Source organism: Parasteatoda tepidariorum, chromosome X1 (genome assembly GCF_043381705.1).
Source record: "Parasteatoda tepidariorum isolate YZ-2023 chromosome X1, CAS_Ptep_4.0, whole genome shotgun sequence".
NCBI classification, from domain to species: domain Eukaryota; kingdom Metazoa; phylum Arthropoda; class Arachnida; order Araneae; family Theridiidae; genus Parasteatoda; species Parasteatoda tepidariorum.
The window spans coordinates 45777570-45795784 of record NC_092214.1 but is presented as its reverse complement, the minus strand read 5'-3'; the positions used below and the strand labels follow the sequence as shown (position 1 = coordinate 45795784).

Below are 18215 nucleotides of genomic sequence, written 5' to 3'. Positions count from 1 at the left end.
TTATCAACAATCGTTTTCAGTTTATGGCGAACATTCTTGAGTACAAACGGAATGAATGGTTTAACTATCAATGAATGGTGTGAAAAGTTTCGTGAAGGCCGTATATCCATATCTTATCTACCAAAGACCAGAGCAAGCAAACGTCACGATTTCCAATGAATTGGTGAATCCATTAAATACATTAAATCTCGTTAATAAATGAAATGTACAATCACGGTTTGTAGCTGAAATTGGAACTACTTAGCAATGCTGTGTTTTGGTCACATCATTCTTACCTCACATTTACATCCACCTAAAATGCTTTCATGAGGTTTGATTAATCAGTTTTATCTTATTTGTAGCATTTGTAGCCCACTTCTTTTACTTTTCTTTATAAATCTAAACGGTGGTTATAAATCTAAACGGATGTATTTGCTAACAGACGCATCCACGTTTCAATTCGGCAACTTCTTTTTTTTTTTAATTCTCGTTAAAATTAGTTTTTTTTCCTTTTCATAAGCACAAAAACATCTAAATTCAATTATCTGAATCAGATTTTTTTTTTCGTTTAAATTATTTCTAAAAATGGATTGATCATCAATTCTAGCTCATTTTAAATAAAGGCAATTAAGAATAGATCATAGCTCACAATAAATTTTGGAAAATACTATAAATTTGCTTACAGTATTCGTTAACAAACGTATCAAATTTTCGTTTAGGCAATCATTATAAAAATATCGTTGAACTTGTTTTTTTTTTCCTCAAAAGAACAAAAATAACTACATTTAAATTCAATTATCAAAATATGAATTATTTTTTCGTATAAATTATTTCTAAAATGGGATTGACCTTCACTATGGCTCATTAGTAAAGGAACAAAGAAATAGATAATACTTCACTATAAATTCTATATAAAAATTTTAAATTTTGTTACCTTATTCGTTAACAAACGTGACCACTTTTCTTTTGGGCAACATTTAAAATATTATCGTTGAACTTAGTTTTTTTCATATGCTCAAAAAACTATCTAAATTTAATTATCTTAATTTGAATTTCTTCCTTTAAATTATCTTTTAAAAAGGGAAGGATCATTAACTCTGACTCATTTTAAATAAAAGTAATAAAGACTGACTATAAATTCTGTATAAATACTATAAATTCTCTAAATGTTTTCGTTAACAAACATACCCACTTTTTATTTGGGCAATCTTCATAAAACTATCATTGAACATAGTTTTTTTTAAAAAAAAGCACCAAAACAACTATATTAAAATTCAATTATCTGAATTTGAATTCTTTTTTCATAATAAATATTTCAAGAATTGAATTGATCTTCAATATGGCTCATTTTAAACAAAGGAAAAGAAGAACAGATAGATAATAACTCACTATAAATTCTGTATAAAAACTAAAAATTCTGTTACTGTATTCGTTAACAAACGTGTTCTTTTTTCATTTAGGTTACCTTTTTAGTATTATCATTGACCTTTCTTTTGAAGAGCAAAAAACAACTATCTGAATTCTATTATTCTAATTAGAATTTTTTTTCCATTTTAATTATTTCCAAAAATGGATTGATCTTCAATCTGATTCATCTTAAATAAAAGGAGCAAGGAATAGATTATATCCCACTATATAAATAGAGTATTGAAGATCTTTCCAGTTTCAATTCAGTCTGTGCATTCGAAACAAACTTTTATTTAGTTTGAGGTTTCTATATTTTACTGCGTAAGAACTAGTTTATCAAACTATGTGCAACATAGTAATTTAGCTAGTAATGAGAAAACCAATAAAGAATGACTACAATTTTTTTTTCTTGTAAAAACGACATTCCATACCCATAGAACAATCTCCTATGTAATAAGGTCCAGTTTTGTTACTGCAAACCATTTGGATTCTTCGACTTCCCCAACCTGCTGGATAAAGCACCAAGCCAAGCATGAACAAAATGCCTAGAAGATAGAAGAAAAAATGGAAACAAGATAGAAAAAAGGGAAACAAGATAAGAAAATGGAATAAATATTTTTGAGACATTTTTTTATTCGTCTTAAGATATCGCATATATTTATTTTTATGCTTCTTGCAATGACCCCGTAGTCATGTTGCAAATTACAGATGAAATTTTCACTAAGAGAGGGCAGAATTTTTAGTTGTTGATTGATAGCTAACTATAAAACGTTTCTTATTATAAAACGATTTTACTGAGTTTAGTTGCAGCGTATAAAACAGTTAAAACTTAAAAATGTGCTTGAATGTTTTTTTTTCTTTTTAAAATTGGCAGTGAAATAGCATTTTAAAAGTCAAAAATTAATAAACTGGGGTTGAAAGAGTGAAAATATTTCTATAACTTGTTTCACTATTTAAAATTAAAAGAAGCATTTGAATCAAGAACAGGAAAGGAAAAAAATATTATACGTATGTTAAAATATTAGATATAGTTTTCAAAATACTCACTAATATTTAGTTCATTAATAACATTAATAATAGCTATTTAATAACATTAATAAATGAAAAAACATAATAGATTTAATCATTTTTGTATCAAATTGCTAAAAGTACTTTTTAAAATAATTTACTTACACTTTATAATTTATTTTCAGTTTCAAAATTCAATTGATTAACGCTAGAATAATAAATATTATAACTTTATTATAACTTTTTTTATTTTATCTGTAGTTCAGATTAAAAAAATACGTTTAAATTACTGAAGACTAGGAGAGACTAAGGATGACCAAGGATTAAAAAAGGAATAGAATAATTGTAATACAAAATTTTTTAAAAAATGATATGATTTTAAAATTTCAATATTGCATTAAAAATAAAAATAATATATACTTCATTTTTTTTACTAATTATTTCACAATTTATAGTTTAAATTATCTTACAAAAAATTAAGAAAATTGATATTTACTAAGCACTCAAAAAATTACGGCAAAAAGTAATATGGAAGAAAATTAGGCATGCATTAAAACATTATAGTTAGTTTTCAAAATTTTCATTAATTTTTATCTCATTATTTCATCAGTTATCAATGACAGATTTCAAGTGATTTTACTTGAAAAACCTATTCTTAAATATTTTTTAAAAAGTGAAAGTAAAAGATAAGTTGTATTTAGCAATATATTTTTTTCAATGTAAAAAATTCCAGATCAAATTACGATTAAAAGTACCGGCACTCAGCATGTGGGTACTCTTTACTGGAACATGTTACAGAACGAAGAATCTAATATAGTATAATTTTTACAGTAATAAATAACTTAAAATCACTGAATCACTAACGTAACGTAAAATCACAGGAAGAAAAAAAATTGAAACATTTTATATTTCTTCATGCATAAGTAAATAATTAATTATTGTATGCGCCTGTGGGCTAAAATAATAATAGATTAAAATACAACTTTCAAAACAGTTTAGTCATGATGCATTAAAAGTTTGTTTAGAAAATAATAGAATTTAATTGAACAAATGAGAAATTATGAGGCATAAATTAACAGAGAGCTAATCCTTCATTTACCAAAAGCGGCAAATTAAAATATTTTGATAATAAGCGTATTGATCCAAACTCAGAAACTTGATTATAATCTGACAAGGAATGAAGAGTTTTTAAAGAATATAATCTCTCCGTAATAAGAGATTCTTTGACTTTTAAATAACACAAAATGTTATGATAATCCGGAAACTGTTCAAAATTCTCATTAAAAATGAAAGGAGTAAAATTTACCACGTGAATTCTGATAAATAATGTAAAATGTTTTAAGGTGCATCGATAGATTTAAAATTAAAAATTCATATTCATTTTTAAAGCATTAAGCTAAATTATTCGTAATTATGATTTTTTTCATTAATTCAAATATTGCTGAAAACATTTCTAACAATGGCAAATAAAATTTTTGAGTTAAGTATTATCAATATTTTTACATAACGTGATACATGTATGATATATGTGGTTTTTAAATGCTTAATTATCTATAAATGTATGTTGCCTTAAACTATATTTTACACTGAGAAAAACATAATGGTCAAGATTTCCAGAATTGTAAAGTTTACAATTTTCCAACTCTCAGGGACCGAAAAGCTCTTTTTTCGTACAGGGCTTTAGAAATGATTTTGGTAAATATAACATAATATAATTTTTATATTACGTGATAAAATTTGGTAATTTCATCATAATACCTTAAATCATAAAAACCATTTATTTATATAAATTTACTTTTGAGCTTTGTATTATTTTACCGAATGTGTGGTAATCGGAGCAATAATTTTGAAATCTTGAACTTCCGGTAAAACGTTACCATATGAACGAAAAATTACCCATTGAATGATTTAAATATCATTTATTTCACTTTTATTAAACAGAATTGTGGTTTCATCAGTTAGGTCATTACACACAGTACAGTAATTGCACAGTATTTTTTTATCCGTGTGCAAAATTTTAAAATAATTAACAGTTAACTCCATATATATATATATATATATATATATATATATATAAATNATCAATATATATATATATATATATTACCTTAATAAGCGTAGAGTCATGCTATTTCACCATAGAAAATAGATAGATCCCAAATAAGTCTGCTAACTCAAGTGTCATGTAATTTAATTTTTCAATATTTTTTCAACTTTGAAATAATTATCGAATCGCAATTTTTAACCTGCTTTAATTTGCATAGTGACATTTAACTCAGAACAACAAAACTACAAAAAATGCAAATTGAAGCTCTAAGCACTTAAAAACTAAGCATGAGAAAGTAAATTTTGCAAGTTTAATTTTTTTTATTAAATTTAGAATCTTGGTTATCTATATTTTTAACTTTATTGTAGTACTATTTCTGAAAAAGATAGGTTTTGAACTATAACTGTTAACTCATGTTTAAATTAAAAAAATTAATGAAGAAAATGGGTACTAAAAATTGAATAAACTAACCGTTTCGGTTTTGATTTCCTTAGTTATATATATGTTAACAATATGGCACTTCAATGGTAAGTGCAAGAAATACTCAGAGCTAAAAAGTCCAGAACCATTGTAGTAAGAAAGTATTAAATCATTAAAATGTTAGATTAAAGTCAAAAACAATGTAATAAAGCACAAATAATGCTGTATATTATTCACGTCGTTAATCAACGTAACACAAGTATGCCCTATCCTTCTTCTTAGATGCACATATTATTATTATTTTTTTTGCATCTTGAACCTAAATAATTAGTTTCATGAAATTAACTGGAAAGTATTCAAATCTGAAACTTCAATTGTATTTTCTGTGTTTAAAATAAATAGAACTTAAAACTAAGCATAAGACAAATATAGATTTGAAATATCCAAACTATTGCACACAAAAAATCAATCTTTTACAACATAATGAGAAAAACAGCCATGAAGAAATATTAATTCAATTAAACATTAAAAATGATGTTTAACGTAATCTTTAAAAATTCATTAGTTACATTTAAAGTTATGCATTAACATTAAAACTTCTAAATCGAATTAAAAAAAGATTAAATAATTATCATAACGTATAAAAACATTGCATTTAAGAATTTTCAAAATATTTTATTTATTCTGTAATGGCTTTAAATAAATAAACGACATGCCATTTTGCAATTTTTATTTATGTAATTTTTATTGTAACTAAAAATAAATACATATTTAATAGCAAAATTTAGGTTAATATACAATTTTAATGTTACGAATATAAGTATTTCTCTTTTGAAACCAAAAATATATTCAAAAATAATATACTTCTATAAGTATCCGGGGAACTGAATTTTTTTCCAAAATAAAACATTTCATAAAACAAAATCAGATCTTATTAAATTGTTAGAATAACGCCAGCATTAATCTGGAATTTGTTTGTACAGAAGAAATTCAATTTGAAATTCTCGTAACAAATATAAAATGTTTATTCAAATAAAATATTTACAGCTTTTAGGTTTTCCCTTTTTGTTTTGAATATTTTAATACCTTTGACATTTATTTAAAAACAATATTTTCAGGGATTTGAATGAATAATTAAACTAAAAACACGAAAGATTTATCGACTTAAAGCAGAAACGTTAAAATTAGAGCCCAAAACGTTTTAAGCCAAAATTGTCAGAAAAAGTGAAATATCTAAAACAATATTTTCAAAATTGATTTTTATTTATTTACAATAAAATGCAGTTTTTTTTATAGATAAAATAAATATTTCAATCATAAGAATTTATTTTAAGTTACATATTTATTTATTTTTAGGTTTAATGCTATAGAAATCTTTTTTCTTGATTTTGCTTTATTTTTTTAAATGAAACTTCATTTTTCTGAATTTGGAGATTTAAAGATATTTTTAGATGTTTTGAAAACGAAATATTGCTGCATAATTCCTTAATTCCTTTTACTTTATAATTTTTCACAACAACAAAAAAAGAGAAAAAAAATATTGTCAATTTCTGAAATCAGAACCTTAAAAAAATTAAAAGAAAAAAAAATCAAAATGTTTGAAAATAGAATGAAAAATTCAAAAGTGCCAACACAGTACAATAAAATTAAGGCTAAAAATAAACTATATTAATAATCGATTCATAAAATAAAATATCTCGGCATCTCTTTTGCTATATTTTCTTGTACATAACATTTTCTGAGGCTCCTAATTTAGTTTAATTTTCTTCATTTCTTCATATAATTCTCAAGATTAAAAATATGATTGCATTAAAGCAATCAATTTTTATTCATTTCATTTGTAAAAACGTTGTCTTTATTCTATGGTTGCGGAAAAATTTAAATGCACTATAAAGATACCAGGTAAAAAAACAGAAATACTTTGTTCTCATAAAAATAGCCAACATTATGAAATTAGCCAACAAATCCAGACTTAACGTCATCAATAATTCATTTCCTTAATGGTTATGGGCTTAAAAGAATGACCGATGACATTCGCTTTTGACTTATAAAACATGAAAGTGGTATTCCCTGAGTATAGTTTTTCAGCTCTGTATGCATTATAGTTTATAGCTATTCATAAAAAAATTCTTCTAAACATTGTTTTTAAATTTAATGCATGTTTTTAAAACAATAAAACTCTTAGTTTAGATATAATATTTTAGTTATAACATTAATGTGATTTAAAAATACAAGTATTATGGTGCTACATAAAAATAACTGAAAACCTAAATTTAACCAACATTTTTTAAAGAATTCATGAACCAGAGTGATGTGAATAGAGCATAATTAAATGATCAATAAGCTAACGAATCCGTCTGGAACTTGAGTAATTTGAGACTCGTAATTTGAACTTACAGTAGGTAGAATTGCTGTTTTAGTGAAACAAAAAAAGGAACTTTCACAGATTTTGTATTTTTGCTTTATTTATTAACTTATCTAATATTGAATGCTTTATAAATAAAAGTGTAACATTTTCTCTTTCGTTAAAAAATATTTTTGATAAATATCTGAAGCGTTAAAAATTGAAAAACATGTTTCAAATAAACTAAGGAACTTTTATTATATTTGCTATGCTTTCTATTTATTTATTTATTTTTTATTTATAATTTCGAAAGTGCTGTCTTAAAACGTGGGAGATTTTCGTGGTTTTCCTCTCCCTGTAACGTAAATGTGGGTTGGTTTCATCAAAAAAGTACTGCACGAAGGTTAGTTTGCCTCAATGTCTGATCCAGGAGTTCCGTTGTCTTCTGGGCTGGGTTTGAAATTACATGACTACGAAGCTAATCATTGAACGTCATGAACTCAGAATTGGGTTGGATGTTCAACGTTGGTTATAAAACAGAATAAAATTCATTTGCTTACAATCTCTCACCTAATTGTAAGGGTCATCACTATGACACAAATCTACAAATTTAATAAAATTTGCTGCTTGTAATTAATAATTTTGTTACATAATTTCTGTCATTATGTATAAGTTGGTTTCAGTGTTAACAAAATTTTAAAAAAAATTTTGTTTTAATAGCTTTTTAACTATTCTTTTTTAAAATGAAATAAATTGGTGTAATTTATTTTTTAATACTTATAGCATTACCATTATAAACTTTTTTCATTATTTTTTTCAACTAGATAAGTAAACAAACCCAATTGAAATAGTTGTTACCCAACTTTTACAAGTGATCAAACAAGATGGAATTGAAAGGACACTGGAATAATCAAACCGGCTTTGAATATTTATAATAATTTTTTTAAAGTCATTAAAAAGCGGAAAACTTTTCTTTGCCAAAGAACTATTTTTTTCCTGGAAGAATTATTATAAAAAGTAAAACCTATCATTTTCTCGATCTTCGCTTCTTCATGATTTGAACCAGACTTTTTGAATGACTAATGGTGACGTAAGAAATCGATTTCTCTTAGAGCTTTTTCCTCAGTTGCATGCGTGCTTCGGAAATTATTTTACGCTGGATTTCTTTCAAATGAGACATCTAGAAAAATATCATCGGCTTCTGGTAGAAATGGACTTAGCTGTGGAAAGCCGTGGCTTTATTTCAATATTCCAGAAATGAAAAGTTAAGCCTTTCGTTTAGTTTTATTTGTCAAAATTTCTTTCATCAAAGAGAAAGTACTGGAATAAATTATGCAAAACTAGATCGAAAAAATTTCGTAGCATAGTTAAGTGTCAAAGAGCCAAATATATTTTATATCATATCCGAATAGTTGAAATAATTTATTTGAAGTTCTAATAAAAATATTTTGAATTGAGGAATGAAAATGTTTTAATTAGTTAATTATTTATTACATTAATAATAATTAGGTAATGAATTTTACGGAACTAGAAAAATGTACAAATGAATCAATAGAGTAGTCAGTTTTTTAAAAGTCTGTTCACTCATTTGAAATAGATTTAATTAACTGTGCATTCATTTGAAATAGATTTAATTCGTGCCTTTATCAAAATTACAACGAATAGCAGGTTTTAAACTCTGCGTTTAATGGAAAAATGTTTAGATTACATATATTTCTTCAAAATAATTGAAAGAATCACAAAAAATATAACTCTTAAATGCTTAAAAAATGTCCGAATTTTTAGGATTTTTATTATGCCTTTTTTATACGAATAATTTAATGACTTCTGAAATAGTTTCATTTTAAACAAAACCTCTTTATTTTGAAAGTAAGAAAATTTCTAATGAAAACTTGAATTTGACAATTATATCCACTCTGGATTTCTTTCAAATGAGATATCTGGAAAAATGTCATCGGCTTCATTGTTAGATATGGACTAACCTAAAGAAAGTCACGGCTTTATTTTAATATTCCAGAAATGAAAAGTTAAGCCTTTCGTTTAATTTTATTTGCCAAATTTTTTTTCATCAAATGAAAAGTACTGGAATAAACTATGCAAAACTAGATCGAAAAATATTTAGTAGCATAGTTTAGTGTCAAAATGCCAAATATATATTTAGAACATGTAAGAACAGTTCAAATAATTTATTTGAAGTTTTGAAAAGTATTTTGTTGAAAAATATCTTTAATTGAGTTATGAGAAATTGTTTAATTAGTTAATCTTATATTATGTTAATAATAATAATTAATATTTAAGCAATAAATAGTACGAAACTAGAAAAATGAATAAATAAATCAATAGTGTAGTCAGTTTTTTAAAAAAGCCTGTGAAACTATACATTTATTTGAAATAGATTTTATTCATGTCTTTATTGAAATTAAAATGAAGAGCAGGTCTTAAAATCTGCATTTAATTGAAAAATGTTTAAATTATATATATTTATAATTTAACAGTGTTTAAATTATATATATATATATATATATAAATATTAATAATGGAAAGAAGAATTATTCATTATCTAAGAATAATTAAAAACAAGAAACTTGGCTAACTAAATTATGACATTTTATAATAATGATAAGGTATGACTGATATCAGGCTTTGACGTTGTTTGAGACTTGGATAATTTGTAAGTCAAATCAAGACAAATCGTAAAACGAGGCAAAATAGTGTAGTGCTGCCATCTGTCGAGTAGTGTGAGAGTTGCGCTTTTGTTGTCCGTGATCACCAATTAGAGGAACTGAAAGAGAGATGTTCTTTGATGCCGGCTGTGATTTTTTGTCTGTAGCTAGATTCTGTAACCACTATGAAAGAGGTTATTCATACCCGAATTGCGTTAGGAAGTGTTAGATAATAGCCGCATAAATTAATGGTCAACGAATTTTGTGAAAGCTCGTTACAGTTACGGGCACTAAGCATTTCTGTCAAAGATGGGAGCTGACTGTATAGATTAACGGCCATCGTTCTGAGATTAAAAAAAAATCTTATAATGCACTCATTAGAAAACGTAAATTAATAGTTGAGTGAGGACAAAAAATAAGCGCTATCAGATTCCAAGATATATCTGGCCGGAAAAAAACATCAATACCTGTTTGATTGCCTGAGAGAAAAACAAGACGACAAAAGATAATTGTAAACAAGCACCTCCAAGTTAAACAGGCAATCAAATTGGTTTCTGTCTTCTTCGTCACATGTTCCGCGTTAGTGATTCGACTAATTGCAAAGTCGTTATGTTTATCATCAATTAAATATTAATTTCCAATAATTTTTTTAAATATTTTTTAATAGGAATTCTAAAAACATATTTTATGAGTGGTGATTGCTGAACAACCTACACACCAAAAATTATTAATAATATTTTATCGTAAGAAACCACCTTGAAATTTATTTACTTATAAAATAACTTCTCACAAAAAAGTTCATTTTCCTAAAAAAAAGTTTTTAACATAAAGAAGACAACAAAAGTGGCCTCTAGCATAGCAGAAAACACTAACAGATAAGCTAACAACCATTCGATTGAGATAAGAGTTCATAAGCACTGTTCTCTAATATACATATGCATAATATCTGCTTTAATTTACAACATATATTTTTATTCAACATATAAATTTAACCCCATAAATACTACGAATGAAATTATTTTGCACATAGTATTTTCGGTAATTTGCTTATAAAATTCTATAAATTAAAGAAAATTCAATTATTTATAAAAAATATTTTCATAATTCTTATTCAATTTTTCATAAAAATTTTCCTAAAAGTAATTATATTTACAAATTTGAAGAAAATTAAAACTAAAAACTTTTCACACAAAAGAGTATAAATATAACTTTTAAACTTAAAGGAATATTGAAGATAACTTGTTTAAAATTGCATAACACTAAGAAAAGTTTAAACTTACCTGAAACAGATTGTTCTGTAAACACCATTTTTAATAAATTTTTCTAAAATCTTTTTCAAAAATTAAATCATTATAGGCTACACACGTAGGGCGGTAAATTGTTTTCTAGTCTTACCGTTTAGTTTTTTCAACCAACCAGCTGTTTTAGTTGATTTATTTTACTTGTCAATACTTTTTTTTAAAAAAAAAACTGATGCAACCTATTTTCCTCAAAATTTTACTTATTATTGCTTAAATTTTAATTTATGACCTTTAGTTTGTAGGTTTGTTGAGTTCCTCTTTAACAAGAACCTCTCAATTGATTAAAATAAGAGCTGTGATTTCAAAACACTTTAACTAACTCCTCATCGAAGTCAGAAGTAATTATAAATGATATTAATTGAATTTTAACACTAAGTTATTAAAACACGCATATTAAAATTATCTAAATAATACAGATGACAATATTTAAAAATATATTTTAAACTCTTACCAGCAATTGCTTGCAAAGTTCCAGATACAGTAAACATGGATTTTCGAAAAACACTTCGTATACAACAACATGATAAAGATGTGATAAGTGTGAATGATAGCAAGCCTAAGCCGCAAACAAATAAAACGAGTGCAGCTTTCCAAAAGTTCGGAAAATCATCAGAGGACATGCTGAAACTAGTGACAAATGGAGCACAATTGGCTGTAAAAAGTTGATCGATTTCATGAAGTTTAATACAACCATTATAGAGGCCTGAAAAAAAGCATTCATAAGTTTTTAAACTTCAAAATAATGAAAATTAAATCTTATTTTTCTTCAAATGGAATTGCATAAATGTGTGGTACATTTCACATTACATTTGTTAAAAAATTACCTGCTTAAATCCATTATTTGTAATTATTATTCGAATCATAGTTTCCAAAACTTTCAAGAATATATCACAGCTAAGGTTTCCCTACATATTATTTATATGCCCTGAAAGATTTTCAGGTATCATGTGGAATAAAATTTATCAAAGCGTGTTATGTACATAATTCCTTTTCCTTTTTAATATCAGAAACACCAGAACATTGATAAAAATAAAGAAGAATATTTATATGAGTTACATTTCAATCTTTTGCATTGTTTAGCTCATACATTGTTTTAGGTAAACAAGTGATAAAATTGCAATGATACTTCAACAAAAGTGAATTAGATATCTTAGATAAGGTCAAAGCATGATACTTTTTTAATTACTTATAATATTACAAAACCTATGCATTGAAGTTTTTTTTTCAATCAAACAAATCTAATTAAATCTATGCAAAATTAACCACTAATTATTTTTACATTATAATAGCATGAATAAATTTACTTCTACTTAGCCTTAGCATCCATGAACCCCTGCCTCATAATTGGCTGTTGTTAAAATACTTCTCTTATTATTTCTGTTTTTTTTTCTTTGAGCGTAAACGGAGAAAAAAACTCTGATAAACTATTATACTGTATGGTAACGACATTTCTGGTAGACGAAATATCATTGTTCTGGTTCTTAAAACCAAAATATAAGGTATTTAAACCATTCACTTGGTAGTTTCCTCATTTATATGGTAGCGGTTAACCGGAATTTCTGGTATTTAAAATTACAGTAAAAACAAACAACACATTTAGTAAAAACAAAATCAGAAGTAAATTTAAACGAATAAGTAATTTTTATGCCATGCTCTAAGGTATAATATAAAACTATCAAACTTTATCACACTTATCAAGTTTTGACACATATTATAAAACGTTATTTTGCGGTTAATTTTACCAAATCTTTTTAGTAAGAATAACTAAGCTATTTGGTGTTCCCATAGAGTCAGTAACAGGGGAACTTTTACCATTTTCTGGTAGTTTCACCATTCTTTTTTTCACTGTGTAAAACGAAAATTTCTGCATGTGTTCGTGTTACTACTTGTATATTCAAATGTTCCTACGTGATTCCTATTAGAACTGAAAATTTACATAAATGTAACATTCTCATAATGGTCAAACCTTTTTAAGCATGTTAACTACTAAACATGAAACATTTGTTCAATTTTAGCGAATGATTATTTTATAAAAGAATTTCAATTATGTACTCATAAATTACAATTATTCAAGAGTAAGAAATAAAAATAGTATCCATCTTAAGATCTTTGGCATTACATATTTTATTTTTTATTATACAACTACTTGCGATATCTGGAAGTATTTGAATTTCTTATAGCTTAGTATAGAATAAAATTTTGCAATACCCTTCTGTGGGAGCTTTAAAAAACAGATTTAAATTCACCTCCACACACTGTTTCAGAAAATGAAATTTTGTTCTCTCGTAAAAAGAAACTTGGCAAAAAATATAAAGAAAGAACAACTTTTGGTTATTAAATTCCAAGACAAAACTGCAAAAATGTATCAAAGTTACAAAACTAATCAAACAAACTCGCTGTTTTTAATAATATATGGTAATGCAGAATTTGAGCAGAGTTTAACAAAATAAAGTTACTTTTTCATGCGATGATATTGTTCGCTAAAGTTCTAGAAAACCGATAAATCAATTTTCAATGTCAAATAATTTAATTTAAATATCTGGTGAAGTTGCGCCTCATGACATACATCATTAAAATAAAAAATATAAAATGCAATTTATTTCCTATATTAGCGAATACTTTAAGGTACAATATTTAATACTTTTTAGATCGGAATCCCATAACATTTCACATTTTCTGCGGTGGTACCAGTAGCAGAGCATGTGTGATTTCTTCGAAGAATATCTGTTTAATCGAGAAAAAAGAAAGACGCTTCTCTGAAAAATAGTAAACTTTTTAAAGTGTATAAAATATATTTATAGAGTATTTAAAGTAGATTCAAATAATCGTCTTTAACCACATCTCTGTTTTTCAGACAATCAAACAGGATTTGATGTTTTGTTCATTAATTTTCCTTAGTAGTAGATGATAACAATTTTATAGCGTTTTTTTTTTACTTGCTTAAGCATTAATTTGTAATTTTCCATGAATCTGCAATTTGTTTTAGATTCCGAAAGTGTAGACTTTTTTGTCTTCATTTTGTAAAGGCTTTCAAAAATATATATAAAAAGTAGCCAATAAGGAACACTCTATACACGAAGAAAAAAATTCTAGTGAAATTATCATACTGTATGCTAATGACATTTCTAGTCAAATAAACCATAATTAAGGTAATAAAAATTGAAAATATACGGTATTTAAACCATTTATTTGTTTATTTTTTTGTTCATGTGGTAACGGTTTACTGAAAATTCTAGATTTCAAAAATACAGTTTTTATTATCACACAATTAAAAAAAAAGTACAAACCGGAAAAGCAAATTTAACCGATATGGTTTTTATTCCATGCTCTAAGGTATCATGATAAAACAACCAAATTATACCACATTGACCAAAACTTAACACATATTTTATAGAAAACTTTTTTATTGTTAATTTTACTTCAGTAGAAAGTACCGAGCATTTTGGTGTTCCAGAAACACAGTAAATTGTACCATTTCCAGGTAATTTTAACCATATTTTTTTCTCAGTATTGAAGTCAAATTCTGCTCTATTGTATGATTGATTAAAAATTGATTTGTAATTAAAAAATCAGAAATTATTATAATTATTATTATTTTTTATGAACTGTGTTTACTAATATAAGGATATGATGTTGAGCGTTCATTGAATTAAATACAATGATAAACTAATAATCAAAATTTCTGAAAAGTATTTTTCCAAACTCTTTTGCCTTTTTGTTTGCATAATGCACGTATTATTTTCAATAATTGTTTAAAAACGGCGGACAATAATTTCAATCTGTTTCAAAGATTTTTGTTATGATATTTTGTTATGACTATGAAATTATAATCTCCTTTATTATTTTTTTTTTAATAATTCATTTTTTCTTATTGTTGTATTATAAAACATAGTTATGCTTAGTATTTTATTTCGAGTAATGTTTAGAGATATTTAAATATAACTGTTTTAAATAATAAAAAAGGGTATTGTCCATTCCGACTTGAAAGTATGGCTTTACAACCAAATTGTATATCTTTTTATTGAAAATTTATTCCTTATAACGTGTCAGGAATTGATTTTTTGTCAGCTTTTTGCTCAAGGCATCATAAAAATACAATAAAATCAAAACATTCTCGCAAGGGAATCATTCTGTACAAAACTCTTCAACCTAAAGTTTGTAGTTCTTGAAATTATCTGATGACAGAGAGGAAATAACCTTCAAACTAAAGGACGTGTAAAAAATACGAAATGGTAAAAAGAAAGTTAAATTTTCAAAAGGGTGAAAATACGAAATTTAATTTAACCTGAAATCTTTAAGTTTAATAGCAAACAATCAAAATTTAAGAAATGTACAAATTCTGTAGTATCAGGTAGTTTTAAGAAATCAAGGGGTTCATTACATTTTCACTATTGCTAGAAAAATTAAAATTTTTTTTGCGACATTTTTTACAACGAAAATATCTTTAAATAAAACGTTGATGCAAGCTATTAAATTCCTCCAAAATTCGTAATTAGAGCAAGGAGAGACATCTTACTCTTTTTTATACATGGGGATATGTGGCTTCAAAAAAATCGTAATTCCCCAGCTGAAAACTTTTGCTAAACTGAATTACTCGGCGAAAATGAGATTTCAGCTTTGACTTAAAATAACTCAAAAATTATAAACCACATCAATAACATTTTTAATTAAATATGTTTTTTTATATTGTTTCATCAAAAAGTTTTCGAATTAAAGGAATGAGAAACGAGTTAGACGAAAATTTTCTGAAAAAAAACAATGGTAGGTATTTGCTTCTAATAAAGAATGATAAATTTTCAGTAAAGTATTACTTACGTATAATAATATTTATCTAATTACATTGATTCAGTGATTTTACAGTAAATATTACGTTATATAAAAATTATGGTAAATCAGATTTTTTGTTCCGTAAAATGTTACGGAAAAAATGGATTTTAAGGTAAAAAGTATTGGCACCCTGAGTGCCGCCACTTTTTACCGTAATTTGATCCGGAATTTTTTACTGTGCACCAATTTTATTTCTTTTCCCAATTTTTCTTGTTTGCATTTCTTAAATAAGGCAAGAGGAGGACACTTTTAAAACTTTGTTATATGTTGTAGGAAGAAATATTTTCATCTTCATTATTAGAAGTAATGATGCTTTTTTTAATAAACATTAAAATTGCAGTTATTATTTGTCACTCCGTATTTGTCTTTTCGTTTATTTAAATCACTACTAAAATAAACTGAAACTTACTCAACTGTAGTATACTCTCAGGGCTGAAATTGACATTTATTATATATTTAAAATGGGTAAATGAAAACATTGTAATTTGGTGATATTGTAACGTTATTTCCCCGATATATTGTTTTAAAATTTGTTAGTTATCACGAAAAAAATTATTATGATGGTAATTTTTGTTCTGAAATATTCTGTAACTCGGTACATATTAAACAAAAAGGCTTTCTAAAATCTGCTGGCCTAAAACTAATGTCTCGGTGTAAATGAATTTAATGTCTCGATGTCGCTAAATGTAAATTTAATTTCTCTAAAAGGAAAAAAAATTTGAATTAAAGTTTTCGCAGTCAAAATTTGAAAGCTTGTTTATTAAATTTAAATGTTAAAAACTAATTTTAATCAGTGAAATAATTTTCAAACTATTATTTTGACTATACATTTACGAAATGTAATTAGACAAAATGACGTGTTATATTTAAGGTAAAAAAAATAGTAGTAATTCAATTTTTTTCATTCTGTCGTTCGTGATGCTTAAATCTTTGGCAGAAATCTTTGCTAATCTTCTGTTTATAGTTATCATTAACGTTCAATCGGCTTATAATACAGAATTTAATAAAAATCGTTCTTAAAATGAATAATATTTGAATAAATCTTTACCACTTTCCTTATTTTCAATGATATTTTTAAATAGAACTTATGAAATGAAAACTTAAGAAAACTCAGAGTAAATTTTAGGAACTTCATATATGTACAAATTCATACATACTTATTTATCAATTTAGAAACTGTATTATTAGGAATTATTTTACTTAAATCTTACGCTACATTCGGCTTCTTTCAAAGAAATATGATCTTTAATTGAGCTATCAATAAAAAAATCAGAAATAGTATAACTACACAGCATTGCAAAAATTAATGGTTATTCAAATACTAAAACGATATCTTCGAAACAAAAGAAGATTTTTTAATTAAGTAAAATCCGAAAAAACAAATGCGTTTAAAATGAACTTCAATTTTTGAACATTTATTTACAACTTACTGCAATATTCTATTCGGGAAAACTAAAGTATATAACTAATTAATATTCATTGTTTTGGAAATTGTTTAGTCCAAATGAAATTTATCTAATGTACTTTTTAAAGTGATTAGAAAAAATAAATGTATATACGTATATATATGTATTTACAATTACTAATGCTACCAAGTTTTTTCTGAAGCAAAGAGAAAAATAATCTCTCATTTTTTTTGTTTTCTTTTGTAGAGGGCATCCTGCCGACAATAAATTATAAGATAAGTCCTGGCATTTCTCCAGTAATAGGGCCGACTCTGATGATGCGAATACGAAGTTGTTGTTTTTTTATATCAATTTCCTTAATGAAGAAGTACATTGCTTGAATGATGGCTTAACTCTTTTCCTGTTATAGACACTTATTAAATACGGACAGTATATACATGCACACACGCATATATATATATGTATATATATATATGTATATATATATATGTATATATATAAATATATATATTTATATATATACATTCCCCAATATAACACCCTGTAAGGAAGAAAACATCTTGATCTTCGTTTGTTTTTAAATTCAATAAAGAACAAGACTTAGAACTTAGAAAGTTTTAAATTTTTTAACAGAATTCCTGAAATTCTTGACTTTACGAACAAAATATTGAAGCAGGAATTTGTGAAATTGAATGACACTCTCTTACAACCTAATATAAGTTATTTGTCATCTAATCTGCAACAACAGAAGTCACACTGATGTTACTTTAAGTTGAATTATGTGTATAACTGAGACATTGCAAAATGTATTTT

At 25.6% G+C, this 18215-nt stretch overlaps 1 protein-coding gene across 1 annotated transcript in view; it reads right to left on the bottom strand.

Moving 5' to 3' along the window:
• Positions 1-18215, bottom strand: part of LOC107448575 (LHFPL tetraspan subfamily member 2a protein) — a 74466-nt gene that overhangs the window by 4842 nt on the left and 51409 nt on the right. Inside the window, exons 3-4 of the mRNA XM_016063831.4 lie at positions 11621-11872; positions 1818-1931 (exon numbers count right to left, since the gene is read on the bottom strand). Coding sequence (XP_015919317.1) covers positions 1818-1931; positions 11621-11872 — 366 coding nt within the window. The remainder of the gene's footprint in view (positions 1-1817; positions 1932-11620; positions 11873-18215) is intronic.